Source organism: Mobula birostris, chromosome 20 (genome assembly GCF_030028105.1).
Source record: "Mobula birostris isolate sMobBir1 chromosome 20, sMobBir1.hap1, whole genome shotgun sequence".
In the NCBI taxonomy this organism is placed as follows: domain Eukaryota; kingdom Metazoa; phylum Chordata; class Chondrichthyes; order Myliobatiformes; family Myliobatidae; genus Mobula; species Mobula birostris.
This window is the reverse complement of record NC_092389.1, coordinates 5261650-5278990: the sequence shown is the minus strand read 5'-3', so window position 1 is coordinate 5278990 and position 17341 is coordinate 5261650. Positions and strand designations below refer to the sequence as shown.

The 17341-nt window shown below is 42.4% G+C and overlaps 1 protein-coding gene across 1 annotated transcript in view; it reads left to right on the top strand.

The window, feature by feature from the left end:
* Nucleotides 1-17341, top strand: part of abcg4a (ATP-binding cassette, sub-family G (WHITE), member 4a) — a 165851-nt gene that overhangs the window by 39597 nt on the left and 108913 nt on the right. The window contains exon 2 of the mRNA XM_072238775.1: nucleotides 13072-13309. Within this exon, the coding sequence (XP_072094876.1) occupies nucleotides 13072-13309 (238 nt within the window). The remainder of the gene's footprint in view (nucleotides 1-13071; nucleotides 13310-17341) is intronic.

Genomic DNA, 17341 nt, shown 5'->3' with positions numbered 1-17341 from the left:
CCAGTACTGCTGTCTGTAAGAAGGCTGTGCATTCTCCCCATGATCACATGGCTTTCCTCTGGATGCTCTGGTTCCCTCTCTCAGTCCACAGACCTATGAGTATGTAGGTTAATTGGTTACATGTGTGTAATTGGGCGCAATGGGCTAAAGGGCTGTTACTGAGCTCTATCTCTAAGAAAAGAATAAACTCTCACAAAGACCATTAATCCTTCTGCCAACAGTAATATGTAAATGTATTCTAGTTTAATAGTATTTCCCCCCACAAAGATTTAGCCTGAAATGTGGAGGGAAAAAAAAGTGCAGATAACAGAAGATGATCAATTTAATTTCAGAGGGAGTTCCTTTACATTGTATAAGTTGAGGATAAAAAGAACATTTCTGTAAATGTTTCTGAATCAGAAAAACATTTAAAGTGGTTGATCTGAGCTTCTGTACTTTTGGACAGAAGAACAGCGCTGTAATAACCTCCTAAAGATTCATTGTATGTGAGGACAAATTAGCAGTAAAGGGCATATATTACCATGCATTGTCACTTCACCTCCTGTTTCATTGTACTGTAGTCCCTATACGGATAAATATTAACAATAGTAAGTGTGTCAGCGTACAATTTTAAATACCTACATGCCCAATATACATTCAGTGGCCACTCCATTAGGTACACCTGTACACCTCATAAATGCTAATGTCTAATCAGCCAATCATGTGGCAGCAACTCAGTGCATAAAAGGATGCAGCCATGGTCAAGAGGTTCAGTTGTTGTTCAGACCAAACATCAGAAAGGGGAAGAAATATGATCTAAGTGAGTTTGACCATGAAATGATTGTTGGTGTCAGATGGGGTGGTTTGAGTATCTCAGGAACTGCTGATCTCCTAGGATTTTCACACACAACAGTCTCTAGAGTTTACAGAGAATAGTGCAAAAAACAAAGAGCATCCAGTGAGGGACAATTCTGTGGTTGAAAACACCTTGTTAATGAGAGAGGTCAGAGGAGAATGGTCAGATTGGTTCAAGCTGACAGGAAGGTGACAGTAACACAAATAATCACACGTTTTAATCGTGGTGTGCAGAAGAGCATCCCTAAATGCACAACACATCAAATCTTGAAGTGGATGGGCTACAACAGCAGAAGATCACACTGGGTCCCACTCCTGTATCTAATAAAATGGCCATTGAGTGGGTATGTGTTTATGTATATACTGTGTGTGTGTGTGTGTAATTTTGTATATTTTTTTATTTTTATAAAATAACCAATATAAGCCACTATCATAAGATGGAAAGCATTCTGACAAGTTGGTATGGTCTGGAAACTCCAAAGGACAAGAATGCAAGAGACTACAGAGGGTGTTGACCCTGGCCAGTTCCAGCTCTCCCCCACCATCGAACACATCATCATCATCATTATCATCAGGGGCCGTGCCCAGTTTGAGCTTTGACTGCCATGGCCCACACACTCCTGTTTTGGGTCAAGTGGATCAATTCATTGGTATTCATTTCCAGTTCTCTGGCTGCTGTCTCCATCATCATTTGTCTTTGTCTTCCTCTTGCTTTCTTCCCTTCAATCTTTCCCATAATTACCGTGCATTCTAACTCCTCTTTCCTAATCACATGTCCAATGAAGTTATGTTGCCTTTTCATGATCTTATACATTATTTCTCTTTTGGTGTTTGCTCTGTTCAGGACATCCTCATTAGATATTTGTTTCATCCATGATATTCCTTGCATTCTCCTCAAAAACCACATCTCTGCTGCTTCAATTCGTTTCCTTATACTGTCCAATATTCTGAGCCATATAACATAACTGGATAAACGTAACATTTCAGTACTCTGAGGCGGGTTGTCATGCCTAGTTTAGTATTGGTCAGTATACTCTTCATTCTCGTAAAGGTGTCTTTTGCCATCCCTATTCTTCTTTTGATGTCCATCTGATGTCACCCAGCTTCCCAAGTAGCAAAAGTTCTGTACTTGTTTTATGTCTTCCCCGTTTATTCTCAGCCTGCAGATAGGATTCTCCTTCTTTTTGGATATCACCATACATTCTGTCTTTTTGCAATTGATAGATAGACCCATTTTTGCAGTTTCTTCAACAATTATATCAATTAAGTTTTGTAGTTCTTCCTCCGTACTTGCAATTAACAGTGTCATCTGCATATCTGAAATTATTGATGTTTTCACCGCCAACTTTGATTCCCAAGATGTCTGTTATTTTTTGTAATATTGTTTCACTGTACACACTGAAGACATCTACAAGAGGCAATGTCTCAGGAAGGCAACATCCATCATCAGGGACCCTATCATTGGCACCATGCCATCTCAATGTTGCTTTCAACAGGAGGTACAGGACTAAAGATCCACATTTTAAGGTTCAACAACAGTCTCTTCCCCATTCTCATCAGGCCCTTGAACTGACCTGCGAAAACATAACACTACTTTGGATTCTATTTTTCTCTAGCTTTCAGCTTGCAGTAGTGCTGTTGTGTTGTCTGCATTTTACTAGTCTCTCTCTCGCTCTCACTTGCTGCTCCCGGAGGAAGGTGCCTGTGTTTGACTGATCTCTCTCTCTCCCCTCACTCTATATTCCTGGAGGAAGTGCCAAAGTCTTGGGTCTTGGGCAAAGTTTAATTGACGCGGTTTGTGTGTTGGACTTTGTACTTCGTGCTATAATGTGCTTCTGGTTTCTGGTTACACCATTTTTCCATTGCTATTTTGTGCGATTTTGATTGGAACAGATGGCTCTGCGGCCAGCAGTTAGTGAATGACAGCGCTAAATTGAACTAAACTGAACATTCCTTTCTGGTTTGATGTTTTATATTCTATATTTTTTGCTCATTTTTTGCCATTTGCATGATTTATTCTTTGTTTGCACGTTGGGTGTTTGATGTTTTCTTTGTACAGGTTCTACGATTCTTCTTTGTTTTGTGGCTGTCTGTGGGAAGATGAATCTCAGGGTTGTATACTGTGTACCTACTTTCATAATAAATGTACTTTGAATCTTGTGAAACTTTGAAATTTGTACAAGTATGTAAGTTATGTACAGTGAATATTAACTTCATGTTATGCTAACTTGTGCTTGTCCTCCTCCTATCATATACTGTGCTGCTGCTTCAGAAAGATAATTTTATGGCTTTTATTCCCTGTGCATATTTGCCTATGACAGCAATAAACTTGAATAAATCTCAGAGGAAATTCAGGAGGCTGGAGATAATGGTGCAAACATTATAGTTGTTTAGGCAGTGATAGGTTGATGCTTGAGAAGCAAGGGGGATAAGAATGAAAAGTCAGGATGTATAACCGCTCCTCCCTCCCCGTCATCCTCAACGCGGGTGCTCCCCAGGGCTGTGAGCTGAGCCATTGCTGTACACTCTGCTCACACACGACTGCACGACCATTCAGCAGAGCAAGCACATCGTCAAGTTCAGTGATGACACGACGTTATTCATCACCAACAACGATGAGACGGCCTACAGAGAGGAGGTGGAGGAGCTCGAGGCCTGATGCCAGGAGAATAACCTTTTCCTTAATATCAACAAGACAAACGAGATGGTTATTGTTGTGCAACAGTATGCTAGCATAGTGGTTCACAGTGCTTTACAGTACAGGTGACCCGCGTTCAATTCCTTCCACTGAATGTAAGCAGTTTGTATGTTCTCCCTGTGACTGTGTGGGTTTCCTCCCAAAATCCAAAGACATACTGGTTGGGAGGTGAATTGGTCATTGTCAGCTAGGATAAAATTGGGGGATTGCTGGGTGGTGTGGCTCAAAGGGTGGAAGGGCCTACTACACACTGTATTTTAATAAACAAATTCATTGACTTCAGGAAATCGCACACAGCTCAGTCCTCTCTTCACATCTCTGGCAAGCAGTTTCAAACTTCTGGGTGTACATGTCTCATATAAGCTCTCGTGATCCCAGAATACATCCTCCATAATCAATGCCTCTACTTTCTGGGGAGGCCAAAGGTGTGTCTAGACCAGCTCCCAATACTCTGCAGATGCACAATGGAGAGCATCATAGCATGCTGCATCATGGTGTGCTACAGGAATTGCACTGTGGTGGATAGAAAGCCTCTACAATGCCCAATGCTTCATCAGCACCTGCCTACCTAACATCAAGGACATACATACAGAAAGGTGCCGGATAAAGGCCAGCAATAATGACTTGGATGAGGGAATTAAATGCAGCATCTCCAAGCTTGCGGATGACACGAAGCTGGGCGGCAGTGTTAGCTGTGAGGAGAACGCTAAGAGGATGCAGGGTGACTTGGATAGGTTGGGTGAGTGGGCAAATTCATGGCAGATGCAATTTAATGCGGATAAATGTGAGGTTATCCACTTTGGTGGCAAAAACAGGAAAACAGATTATTATCTGAATGGTGGCCGATTAGGAAAAGGGGAGGTGCAACGAGACCTGGGTGTCATTATACACCAGTCATTGAAAGTGGGCATGCAGGTACAGCAGGCGGTGAAAAAGGCGAATGGTATGCTGGCATTCATAGCAAGAAGATTCAAGTACAGGAGCAGGGAGGTACTACTGCAGTTGTACAAGGCCTTGGTGAGACCACACCTGGAGTATTGTGTGCAGTTTTGGTCCCCTAATCTGAGGAAAGACATTCTTGCCATAGAGGGAGTACAAAGAAGGTTCACCAGATTGATTCCTGGGATGGCAGGACTTTCATATGATGAAAGACTGGATCGACTAGGCTTATACTCGTTGGAATTTAGAAGATTGAGGGGGGATCTAATTGAAACGTATAAAATCCTAAACAGGCTAGATGCAGGAAGATTGTTCCCGATGATAGGGAAATCCAGAACGAGGGGTCACAGTTTGAGGATAAGGGGGAAGCCTTTTAGGACTGAGATGAGGAAAAACTTCTTCACACAGAGAGTGGTGAATCTGTGGAATTCTCTGCCACAGGAAACAGTTGAGGCCAGTTCATTGGCTATATTTAAGAGGGAGTTAGATATGACTCTTGTGGCTAAAGGGATCGGGGGTATGGAGGGAAGGCAGGTACAGGGTTCGGAGTTGGATGATCAGCCATGATCATACTGAATGGCGGTGCAGGCTCGAAGGGCCGAATGGCCTACTCCTGCACCTATTTTCTGTGTTTCTATGTTTCTAATATCATGAACGTCTCCCCCACCCCCACCAACTTTGCTTATGGACGGTTTGTCCCACTCCCATCAGGGAGGAGGCTATGCAGCAACCACGCCAGGACCACCAGACTCAAAAGCACTTCCTTCCTCCAGGATATCAGGTTGATCAGCACCTGCATCCATTGACCCTCCCCACCAACCCACCAACTACCACTACATACACATCATCTAGCATTATTTTATACGCAGTACTTACAATCAGTCTATGTGAGGAATAGTTACTTACACATTGGACCGAGTGGAACTGCTCCAGTGCAACGGGTCTCCTGTCATTGCTGGATATGACGGGCAACCAACACATCATGTTTTATAGGATTGCTCTTATATTTGTATTTATTGTGTTTTTAATGTGTTGTTAATAATCTTGAATCTGAGGTTACAGTGAGCTCAGTCATAGTCTTAAGTGCCAGTGCAGGACTAAGCAGAAAGGTCAGTTCTTACACTTTATTGGATGGTTATATGTTTTGTTAAACATAAATTTGTCTAAGTACAAAGGTTTGAGTCTTGGAATGTATAATCTATAAACAGATTATGCGTTTATACTCCACACGAAGCCCTTTTGTCTGTTCTTTCCTCATTCCCCAACCACCTGCATTTATCGAACTCTCCATCAAAGGGCTTCTATCCTGTTGGCCTGAAGAACTACAAATGGCAGCAAATTCCACATCCTCACCATTGTCCTGAATTTCCCAAGAGATTTATTCAGGTCTGTTAGCTACAGATATACAGTATATATTAAACACACAATCTTCAGTATCAGCTTGCTCATTACTTACCTGAACAGAAGTTCTGTTTAGTGTTAAATAGTTGGGTAAGAAGTTTGACGAGAGCTTGTTAGGAGTTTGTGCAGAAAAAATACCTAGCTTTAGATGTGCGTAGAAATTGAATGAGTCACAAAGCAAGGGACTTGCAGCATTGATTTGGAAGCACTAATAATATTAGCACCATTTGCACAGCTTGAGGAACACAGTAATGCATTATGTTTACTCACCAAGAGAAAAAATAGACTTGCATTTTCACAGCCTCAGGGTGTCCCTTAGCACTTTGTAGTCAATTAAATGCTTTGATGTTTAGTCAATGATTGTTTGTGATAAATGTTTTCCAGAGTATATTCCCCCTCTCCAATTTCCTGTAATCTGGTTAGTTCTTGCATTATTTTAGCAATTGGTGTGTGGCATTGAATAGTCTTGATTTTGAGGGTGGGGTTGTCTGGTGCATGGCTGCAGCTTCAATACAGGCAAGTTGGCAGTTGCTCTGATTTTTTTTGACTGGATTCACCAAATAAACCTCGGCTCAAGAGAAGGAACTGAGCACCATAATCATCAGGTACAAAACAGCCCACCCCAATGCCTTCCCTGCCATTGTGGGAGATTTCAACCAGGCTAGCTTGAAGTCTCTGAACAACAGCCACCAACATATCACCTGTGGAACCAGAGGAGCCAACACGCCTGACCACTGTTACACCACCATCAAGAACTCTTACCGTGCCATCCCACGCCCACACTTCGGAAAATCTGATCACCTGGCTGTACTTTTACTCCCAGCGTATAGGTAGAGACTGACGACTGTAGCTTCAATGGTGAGGACCAAGAAAGTATGGACAAGGGAGGCAAAGAGTGCTGCTTTGAGTTGGTGGACTGGACGATATTCAGGATTCATCTTTGAATCGGAATGAATATGCCACAGTTGTCACCAACTTAATCAAAACCTGCGTGGATGAGTGTGTGCCTTTGAGAACATCTGGTTGTACCCAAAACAAAAGTGGACCAGGGGATTCATAGACTGTTGAAGGCTAGATGTGTCATTCAAGACCTGTAATTCAGAACTACACAAGAAGTCCTGGTTTGACCTATGGAGCACTATTTTAAGAGTGAAAAACCAATTCTGATTCAGGTTATTCAAGGAATATAATGCACATCAGCTCTGGCAAGAGTTGCAGGCCATTACTTCCAATAAAGAAAATGTAACATCATGATTGGCAGTGATGCTGTACTCCCAGATGAGCTCAATAACTTTTTTACACTCTTTGAAAGGGAAAATATGACTACACCTGTGCGAATCTCTGTAGCATCTGGTGATCTCTGACTTGGAGCTCAATGTCAGAACATCTTTCAAGGCAGTGAACCTTCACAGCTCACCCTGCTCTTCTTCGGGCACTGGTATGATTTCACTGTATGTTTTGATGTTTATGGGAGAAATAAAGCTGATCTTAATCTTTACTGAAACCTCATGACTGGTTGTTCCATCACTGACTGCAGCCTTTTTGTAACCTTCTGCCACTGCTTCACGGGCCCTTCCCACTGCGCAATGGCACTGTGGGACCAATCGTTTTTAGCTTGTGGGAGGGTCCACGCACATACAGGAGATTCCATTCCTTCATACCTCCATGCCAACCTTTGGTGCAACTCCTTTGTAGCTCCCATGGGAAAAGATAACTTTCAGTTGATCACCCATGCTGTTGACCAGTGTAACAAAGACACAGCAGTAAGGGAATTTTCATACATCTCCTGCTGGGAAGCATGCTAGTATCGTTTTACTTCATAATAAATCAATGTATTGAGTACAGGAGTTGGGACGTTTTGTAGGCGAGGCTTAATTTGGAGTATTGTGTAAAGGAAAGATATCAATAAAATTGAAAGAGTACAGTGAAAATTTACAAGGATGTTGCTGGGGCTTGAGGATTGGAGTTATAAGGAAAGGTTGAATAGGTTAGGAGTTTATTCCCTAGTGCATAGAAGATTGAGAGGAGATTTGATAGAGGTATAGAAAATTTTGAGGGGTATAGATAGGGTGAATGCAAGCAGACTTTTTCCACTGAGGTTAGGTGGAACTACAACTAGAAGTCATGGGTTAAGGGTGAAAAATGAAATGTTTAGGGGGAACCTGAGGGGGATCTTCTTCATTCAGAGGGTGTTGCAAGTATGAACAAGCTGCCAGCTTTCCTGCTTTGAAGGTTCTTTTCCATTCACTATCTCCATGTGATAGATGCTGGAGGTAGCCCTGTAAGAATAAATCAGACTTCAGTGGGGGAAAAAGCACTCATTTGCACATTGAAGGCACCAGTAGTATTTTGGGAATCAGTTCTTAAAGATGCTTCCTTTGTGAGGAAATAATTAGAACGCTAGATGCTCTAACTACCTCTAGTGTCTTCATGTTTAGAATAGATGGGGAAGAAACTGGCTGTGGTTCATTCCTCTCCAAGACAGTCATTCTGATAAACAAAACTTGATGTGCATCATAAGGAGGTCATCACAAGTCATGATTAAGACTGAGCAGTGTTGGCTGGGTTGACACTAAGCTGAGGTTTTATAGGAGGGAGGGAAAACTGAAAGATAAGACAGACTCGGAGCCCTCTACAGAATTATAAATTTCCTGAGTTTCATAGAAATAAATATATACATTGCCTGAACATTCAATAAGGAAAGATAGTCCTACTGGAATGCAGCGCAAAGCAATAAATTTCAAAGAATTAGTGGGAAGAATTGATTTTTGTTGATTTTGAGCTGTATGTTTGCCAGACTGTCATCTGACAGTTAACTAGAAATCAGTTGTACCATAGCCTGAAAACATGGGAGTGAGTCCACCTGCGGTCAGTGATCTTGCACATCAGTGATGTTGGTATCCAAAGTGAACTTCTTCCATTGGACATGGGTAAAAGTTCAAATCAAATTTGTCAAATTATGTATATGTCACCATATACTACCTTGAGGTTTGTTTTCCTGCAAGCATTTGCAGTAAATAGATAGATAGATAAATAGATAGATACTTTATTAATCCCGAGGGAAATTTGGTTTTGTTACAGCCGCACCAACCAAGAATAGAGCGTAAATATAGCAATACAAAAAACCCCAACAGTCAAACAACAAAATGCAAAACTATGCCAGATGGAAAATAAGTCCAGGACCAGTCTATTGGCTCAGGGTGTCTGACCCTCCACGGGAGGAGCTGCACGTTCGATGGCCACAGGCAGGAACAATCTCCCGTGCCGCCAAGTGTTGTATCACGGTGGAATGTGGCCAAAGTCCAACAGTAAAAAGTTCAATATCCAGTCTGCAAACACGTTCCTCGATCGTAATATACCCCGGATTGCACCATCCGTTGTTAGCCAGATCAGTAAGCACCGAACTCCTTTACGCTTACCGCTCTCAGTGCACTTCTGGTCAGCCGGAACGGTATTACCCACCGAACTCCTCTTCTCCAAAAATACAAAGAAATGTAATAGAATCAATAAAAATATTACACACAAGGACAGACAAATAACTAATGTTCAAAAGAAGACAAACTGCAAAGAAAAAAAAACAAATAATAATACTGAGAACATGAGTTGTTGAGTCTTTGAAGTGAGTCCATAGATTGAGCTCATTGTTGAGCTGAGTGAAGTTATCCCCACGGGTTCAAGAACCTGATGGTTGAAGAGTTATGACTGTTTCTGAACCTGGTGCTGTGGGACCTAAGCCTCTGTACCTCCTTTCCCGATGGTAGTAGCGAGAAGAGTGCATAGCCTGGATGGTGGGGGTCCTTGATGATGGATGGTGCTCGAGAGAAAGTGTAGTTGAAATAGGTCCTAAAGCCCATTTGGTGTCTTTCCGTGTAATGACTTATTACATTTCAGCTGGAAGGGCCACAAAATTCCAATTGTCAGCTACTCACTTCAGCAACCTGTACTGACTGTTGATTGGTGTGCCTCTGATACTTGTTTAAAATGATTGTGGTCATTGTGATAGATATACAAGGTGCATTGAAGCTTTCTTTGTATTTCAATTATTTGTGCAGGATTACCTTAGAAACATCTCCTTTGGAAGATGCATCTCATGTTTACAATTTTTTCTTATGTAGCTTTACTTTTTCGTTTAGTGCAGAATATTGTTTGCATGGTAGAAATCAGGGCACTCTTGATTTATTGACCCAACAGAGTACTGACCAAGCCATAAAGTTACCCTGTTAGACAGTATCTTGCTTGGTGAAATGCCTCCACTTAGTATGAGATCATGGAACCTGCTAATGGATACTTACACTGAAACCTGTTAAGTAGCCAACATTTTTTTCTGACAGTTTGCTGCCTTAAATTCTATTCTTTGGAACAGACTAACAGTCAATGTGAAGAACATGATGTACTTGTATCTCTGGGAGATGTAAGCACATTTTCAACCTGTGAAGGTTCAGTAATAGCATTCGAATTGTTGGGATGCTACTAATTAGTTTGCTTTCTCATTTTCTATGATTAGTAGGTTTTTCGGCTTCCAGTAAGTATTGTCCAAGGGTTCAAATAAGAATGTCAGATACATTTTCATCTTATAGCAATTGCAAAAAATTTATTCTGGTGAATTCAAGGTGACAGTTACACTCAGTAGCCACTTCATTAGGCACACCTAATTACCTCATTAATGCAAATATCTAATTAGCCAATCATGTGACAGCAACTCAATCCATAAAAGCATGGAGGCATGGTCAAGGGGTTCAATTATTGTTGAGACCAAACATCAGAATGGGGAAGAAATGTGATCTAAGTTACTTTGACTGTGGAATGATTGTTGGTGCCAGACAGGGTGTTTTGAGTATCTCAGAAACTGCTGATCTCTTTGGGATTTTCACACACAGCAGTCACACACATTGCAGAGAATGGTGTGAAAAAAAAACAAAGAAAAACATCCACTGAGTGGCAGTTCTGTGGGTGAAAACACCTTGTTAATGAGAGAGGTCAGAGGAGAATGGCCAGACTGGTTCAATCTGACAGGAAGGTGACAATAACTCAAATAACCACACATTACAACAGTGGTGTGCAGAAGAGCATCTCCAAAACTCACAACATATTGAACCTTAAAGTGGATGAGCTACAACAGCAGAAGTCCATGACCATTCTCCCAGTGGCCACTTTACTAGGTACAGAATGTACCTGATAATGTGGCCACTCAGTATACAAAAAGCTTTTTTTTCTTCTTCTCAGCCTTCCATCATCCCACAACTGAGAAAGACTTGTATTTCCATGTTCACCACATGTCAAAATGTTTCACATTATTATAGACCAAATTTTTCATTACGATGCTCGTTATTCCCTTTTCAGCTGCTCACCATATCAGACGTCCTGGCTTCTGTTGAGTTGAATGAAGAGTGAGATGGATGTCGGTAGATGTCATGAAGAGCTTGTCATGTGGGTACTCCACGTGGGTTTGACACTATAATATTGTGTGGCAGTATGGATTGTGGCAATAGCAAACACGTTCTCAAAGCAATGGTAACAACACTGTATCTCAGACATGCTGTGGACTATAATTTCCCATTTTATTTCCGTTTTTATTTTTGATGTATGACTTTTACACTTTCACCGACATCGCACCTCCACACATTGGGAGTTCTCAGTATTAAATAAGTAATGGATTTCTAGCTAGCTCACTGTTCAAGTGTGCTGTAGAGCATTGCAAACATTTATTCTTATGAATTCAAGGTTATGTTTCTGAAGTGCAAATATAATTTTTCCTGATGCCCATTTTCCATCTCCCTAGTAACTGGGAAATGAAGACCTGTATTCTGTCTGTCATGTCAGTTAAAATAACTGGCATGCATCGCAGTTACTATTAAATGCCAAAATATCTGAGAGCAGTGCCATCTGGAGCTTTGCTCCTGAAAGGGTCACCCATGGCGGTAAGGTTGAGGGGGAGCTTCCAGACAAAAAACGATCCAACCAAGACCTGAGCGGTGGAGCTGGCAGATGATAATAACATTACAATGGCAGTGAAGATGGAGGAAGGCTGCAGCAGTGAACGGTGCCCAGTTGCCTTCGATGCCATGCCACTGGACCTTGCCCAAAGCTATGCATGGGTATCCTCCATTAAGGGAATAACTAACCCCCTGGGAGAACATTACGTTACTACTATTATGTCAAAATTAATGTTTTTAGTTTTAGCACCATGGCTTTATGGATCTGTTGAACTGTACTCCAGTAAAGAGAAAGGACCAGGCAATAAATGTAATAGTGAGCTGAGGAAAATTCTGCACCATGTGGGATGTCCATCTCAGTAAAAGTTTATCTCAAAACTGTATCTTATGGATATTGTATCCTTGACATTCCAGTTCAAGATCCTTCATCTGGGCTGAAAGATAGAGGGAAGGTAACCATTATGAGAAGGTGGAGGGAAAGGGGGAGAAAGGGCAAGGTAGATTCTACCACCCAACCTCACCAGGTTCCACCTCTTTATAGAACCTTCCCTTTGTTTGTCAATCCAGGTGAAAGGTCTTAACCCAAAATGTCAGCTGTCCATTTCCCTCCATCCAGACTCACTGAATTCCTCCAACATCTTCTGCGTTGATCATGAATCACAAGATAATTTGTACAACTTCAAGCTGATGATGATGAGAATGCACAGGTTGAGAACTTGGGTGCAAAGGTTGTCGATCCCAAAACTTACCACTTCCACAAAAAAACAGGATAGAAGAAAATCCAATAAGGCCTGTTGACTTAATCACTGAGGTTGCTCTCAGTGGATGAAGCATTAAGTGTAGATCACCTAAAGTGTGCTTCTTTTACAGACACGTTTTCTTTGAGATGCCAGCAATGTCTGCTGAATGTCGAGGCTGGTGGGTGGATGGTGTGGATAAGGTGAATCTTGTACTTACCCTGGGTGTAGGTTTGGGAAATTGGTCAAACATAATTGAGGGGTCAACAAACTGCCATTGGTGTGGAAAGTCTCAGGATGAAGCAGTGAAGATTTAGCTGGAAAAGTGGAATGGAGTTCCTGCAGGTTGGGTTGGGTGAAGTAGCTGTGGGAGTCTATTGGCTTGTAATTGATTAATATCCCTTATCCTCAGAAATGCATAATGCTGAGTGCCAACCTTAGCTCCGTTCCTATAATTAATTCATTGGAGCAGAGGACAAGCCATTAGTACATCCATTCCAATTTAAAATTTCTCTTTTCTCCCCCACAGCGTGGAGTTATGGCTGAAAAGCCGCTTGATGCTGGATGTGTGTCAATTGCTCTTGAAGACACCGTGTGCAATGGAGGGTCCCAGGATGCACCCCTCCTCACCACACACCTGAAGAAGGTGGAAAACCATATCACTGAGGCCCAGAGGTTCTCTCATCTGCCCAAGCGTCCAGCTGTGGACATAGAATTCACTGACCTCTCCTACTCTATAAGGGAAGGACCTTGTTGGAAGAAAAGAGGTAAGGATAGTTTTATTTTTCTGCTTTGTCAGGCCTTGTTATCTGTAAATACCTGCAAGAAAATTAATCTTAAGGGAGTATATGATAACATATACACACTTTGATAATACATTTACTTTGACTAAATGATCTACTTTTGTCTTTACCTACAATGGGAATGTATACTCAGTGGCCACTTTATTAGGTACACCTGTATAGCTCATTAATGAGATTATCTAATCCAGTGGTCCCCAACCACTGGGCCGTGGACCGGTACTGGGCTGTGAGGAAATGATATGATTTGGCGATATGAAACGATATGGTTCAGCTGGCACCTTTCCTCATTCCCTGTCATGCACTGTTGAACTTGAACGCCCCCCCCCCCCCCGTCGGCTGGTCCTCAAGAATATTGTGAATATTAAACCGGTCCGCGGTGCAAAAACGGTTGGGGACCCCTGATCTAATCAGCCAATCACGTGGCAGCATCTCAGTGCATAAAAACATACAGACATGGTCAAGAGGCTCAGTTGTTGTTTAGACTAAGATGTGATTTAAGTGACTTTGACTGTGGAATAATTCTTGGTGCCAGACAGGTTGGTTTGAGTATCTCAAACTGCTGAACTCCTGGGGTGTTCATGTGCTTCAGTCTCCAGAGTTTACAGAGAATGGTGAAAAAAATGAAAAAAAATCCAGTGAGTAGCAGTTCTGTGGGTGTAAACACCTTGTTAACGAGAGAGGTCAGAGGAGAATGGCCAGACTGTCACCTTCCTGTTAGCTTGAACCAGTAACTCAAATAACCACGCGTTATAATAGTGGTGTGCAAAAGAACATCTCTGAACTCACAATATGTCAAACCTTGAAGTGGATGACCTGTAGCAGAAGACCACAATCATACACTCGTAATAAAGTGGCCATTGAGTGTGTACGCACTTTGATAATACACTTACTTTGACTTTGAATTATCTACTTTTGTCTTTATCTACAATGGGAATATATTTAGTGAAGACTTGGTGTCATCTGCAAATTTACTGATCCAATTAACCACATTATCATCCAGATCATTGGTGTAGATGACAGCCATCAACGGACCCAGCACCGATCCCTGTGGCGCACCACTGGTCACAGGCCTCCAGTCAGAGAGGCAACCATCTACTACCACTCTCTGGCTTCTCCCAAAAAGCCAATATCTAATCCAGTTTACTACCTCATTTTGAATGCCAAGCAACTAAACCCTCCTGACCAACCTCTCATGCAGGATCTTGTCAAATGCTTTGCTAAGGTCCATGTAGACAACATCCACTGCCTTGTCTTCATCAACTTTCTTGGTAACTTCCTCTTAAAAACTCTTAAGATTGGTTAGACATGACCTACCATGCATGAAGCCATGCTGACTATCCCTAATCAGTCCCTGTCTATCCAAATACTTGTATATCCAGTCCCATAGAATACCTTCCAATAACTTTCCCACTACTGCTGTCAGACTCACCGTAACAGAATAGGATTCCTCTGGGTGCTCTTGTTTCCTCTCTTACTCCAAAGATGTATGCTTGTGAGCAGGAGTATGATAACACTGGAACTGTGGTGTCACTTGCTGGCAGCCCAGCAAAATCCTCACTGATTTGATTTGATGCAATGACACACTTCGCTGTATGTTTCAATACACATGTGACAAATTAATCTATTATTTTCCTTGAACTATAAGAAGGATGTGATTAAGTTGGAAAAAAATTCAGGATGGAGCGCTTTAAGTTTGAAGGAGAGACTGGACATGCTGAGGCTTTTTTCCCAGAGCACGGAAGACTGAGGGGTGACCTTGTTGTGCTGTTTGAAATCATGAGGGCCATAGAAAAGGTGAATGATCTCTTACCCAGAGTGTGGGATTAAAATTAGCTGAGTGGGAAAAGATTTAAGGGAATCTTTTCTACACAGAGGGTGGTGGGTAGGTGGATGGAGTTGCCAAAGGGAGTAGTAGAAGATAGTGCAATCATAACATTTAAAAGATATTTGGGCAGATTCATGGATTGGAAAGGTTTACAGCAAGATGGGCCAGATGTAGGCAACTTGGTGAGCATGTAAAATTTGAGCAGAAGAGCCAGTTTTCTCGTGCTCCATAACTCTAACTGGAAGGAGTAAACATGGTGAGGATCATAGCTGAATGGTTTACTAGCTTCAGTCTAGAACCAATGTTAAAAAGTTCAAGTCTAATTGTTATTTAATCATACACATGTATGCAGTTAAACAAAACTGCGTTCCTCTGGGACCAAGTTGTAAAACACAGTACATGCAGTTGCACACAGCACATGCACATCCTGTACAGTCACAAAATAATATAGCACTAGCTGCTGAATGGCATTGCCTGAATATTGATGGTGCATGGGATGTTATCCTGTAGCCACGTTCCCACAAGAACAAGCACGCAGCAGTTCCTCATCTCCTGCAGCCACAAACGAAGGCAATCCAGCTTGACTTCCAGTGAGCGAACGCTGGAGAGCAGCCCCGACGGGAGAGCTGGGCTGCAGGAGCCAGCATGAACTCAAGTGTGCCCGTTATGCCTCTGCCACTCCAGTGCTGCCTCCGGCAGCTCCTTCCTTGTGTGGCTGTAACAGGTGATGCTGCAGTAGGTGCGCCTTCTGCATACCTCTGTTTGCTCCCACACCGCCTCTGGCACCTCCTCCCTTCGGTGGCTATAACAGGCAATGCTGCGGCATGAAGGCTAAGACCACGCAACCTCCGAGGCCACGCAGCTCTCCCGCCATCAGTCTCAGCAACAAACCAATGAACTGTACTTACAGTACTTTGTATTATCAATATCCATCGGGGTTTTGCAATCACAAGAAAAGTGTTTAAGACATACATTTTCACCTTTTATTGGACCCAGAGAGTCCGCTGTGACCAAGCACACAACCATCTTACCGAATTTTTTCCCATGAACGAGGAATAATCAATGTGCAAAATGGATTCAGGAAGGCTGCTGGAGTGAAAGTATTTGAATATACAATTGGATGTTGCATTGCTGAAACTTTATAGATTGATAAACTTCAATAGTATGAAAATTAGTTGCTTTGTGACTTGGTATGACATTTTCAACGTGCAACTACCCCTTCCATTAGAAGGAGCCTCTGACTTTTCTGTGGTTCAGAATGGAATTATTTCGAGTGATTTCTGTGCACGGGACAACTACTAATGGAAGTTGCGATGATGATGCATGGTTCCCCCTGCGCCAATAGGGTAAGCCCCACCCTTAGTTATTTACTCTGTCAAAACGCTTCATAACTATGGTTTGGGCTTGCCCTACTGGTGCAGGGTGCAATGCCATCATGGACTTGATGGTCTCATGTGCTGTATGGGGACGCCATGGTAGCGTAGCTGTTAGCACGATGCTATTACAGCCCGAGGTGTCGGAGTTCAATTCCAACGCCATCTGGAAAGAGTCTCTGTACGTCCTCCCCTTGGAGTGCCTGGTTTTCTCCAGGTGCTCCGCTTTCCTCCCACAGTCCAAAGATGTACTGGTATTGGTCATTGTAAATTGCCCTGTGATTAGGCTAGGATTCAATCAGGTGCTGCTGGGTGGCGCAGTTCGAGGGGCTGGAAGGGCCTGTTCCGTGCTGTGTCTCAAAAAATAACTAAACAGTAGATTATGTTCCAAGTGGCCAGCTGGCTCGGAGAATGAAATGGGAAATGTGCATTATTGAGCATTTTCTCACATTGCAAGCTCCAGATGGAGGGATTCTTGGGCAATGCACCCACTTGCTTTTTTACTGCAGTTTAAAAGGACCACCTCAAGGATCTGAGTGGTAAGACTTGGTTTTCTGACCCTCAGGGTGGTCAAACATTGTTAAACGAGACTGGCCACTTCTTTTCTCGGTGGTGCCATTCATGGGGTGGTCAGCTGGTAAAATTCAGTGTCTAACAAGCATCTGGGCAGTCTTTTATAAGAAAAAAAAGTTCACATCAACTTTATTCCTGTCTACCTTGTACACACAGTCTGCTATCCAAATTGCCCATTTACTTTTAATCTTTACCTCTTTTGTCAGAAGTAGGTTTTTTTTTACA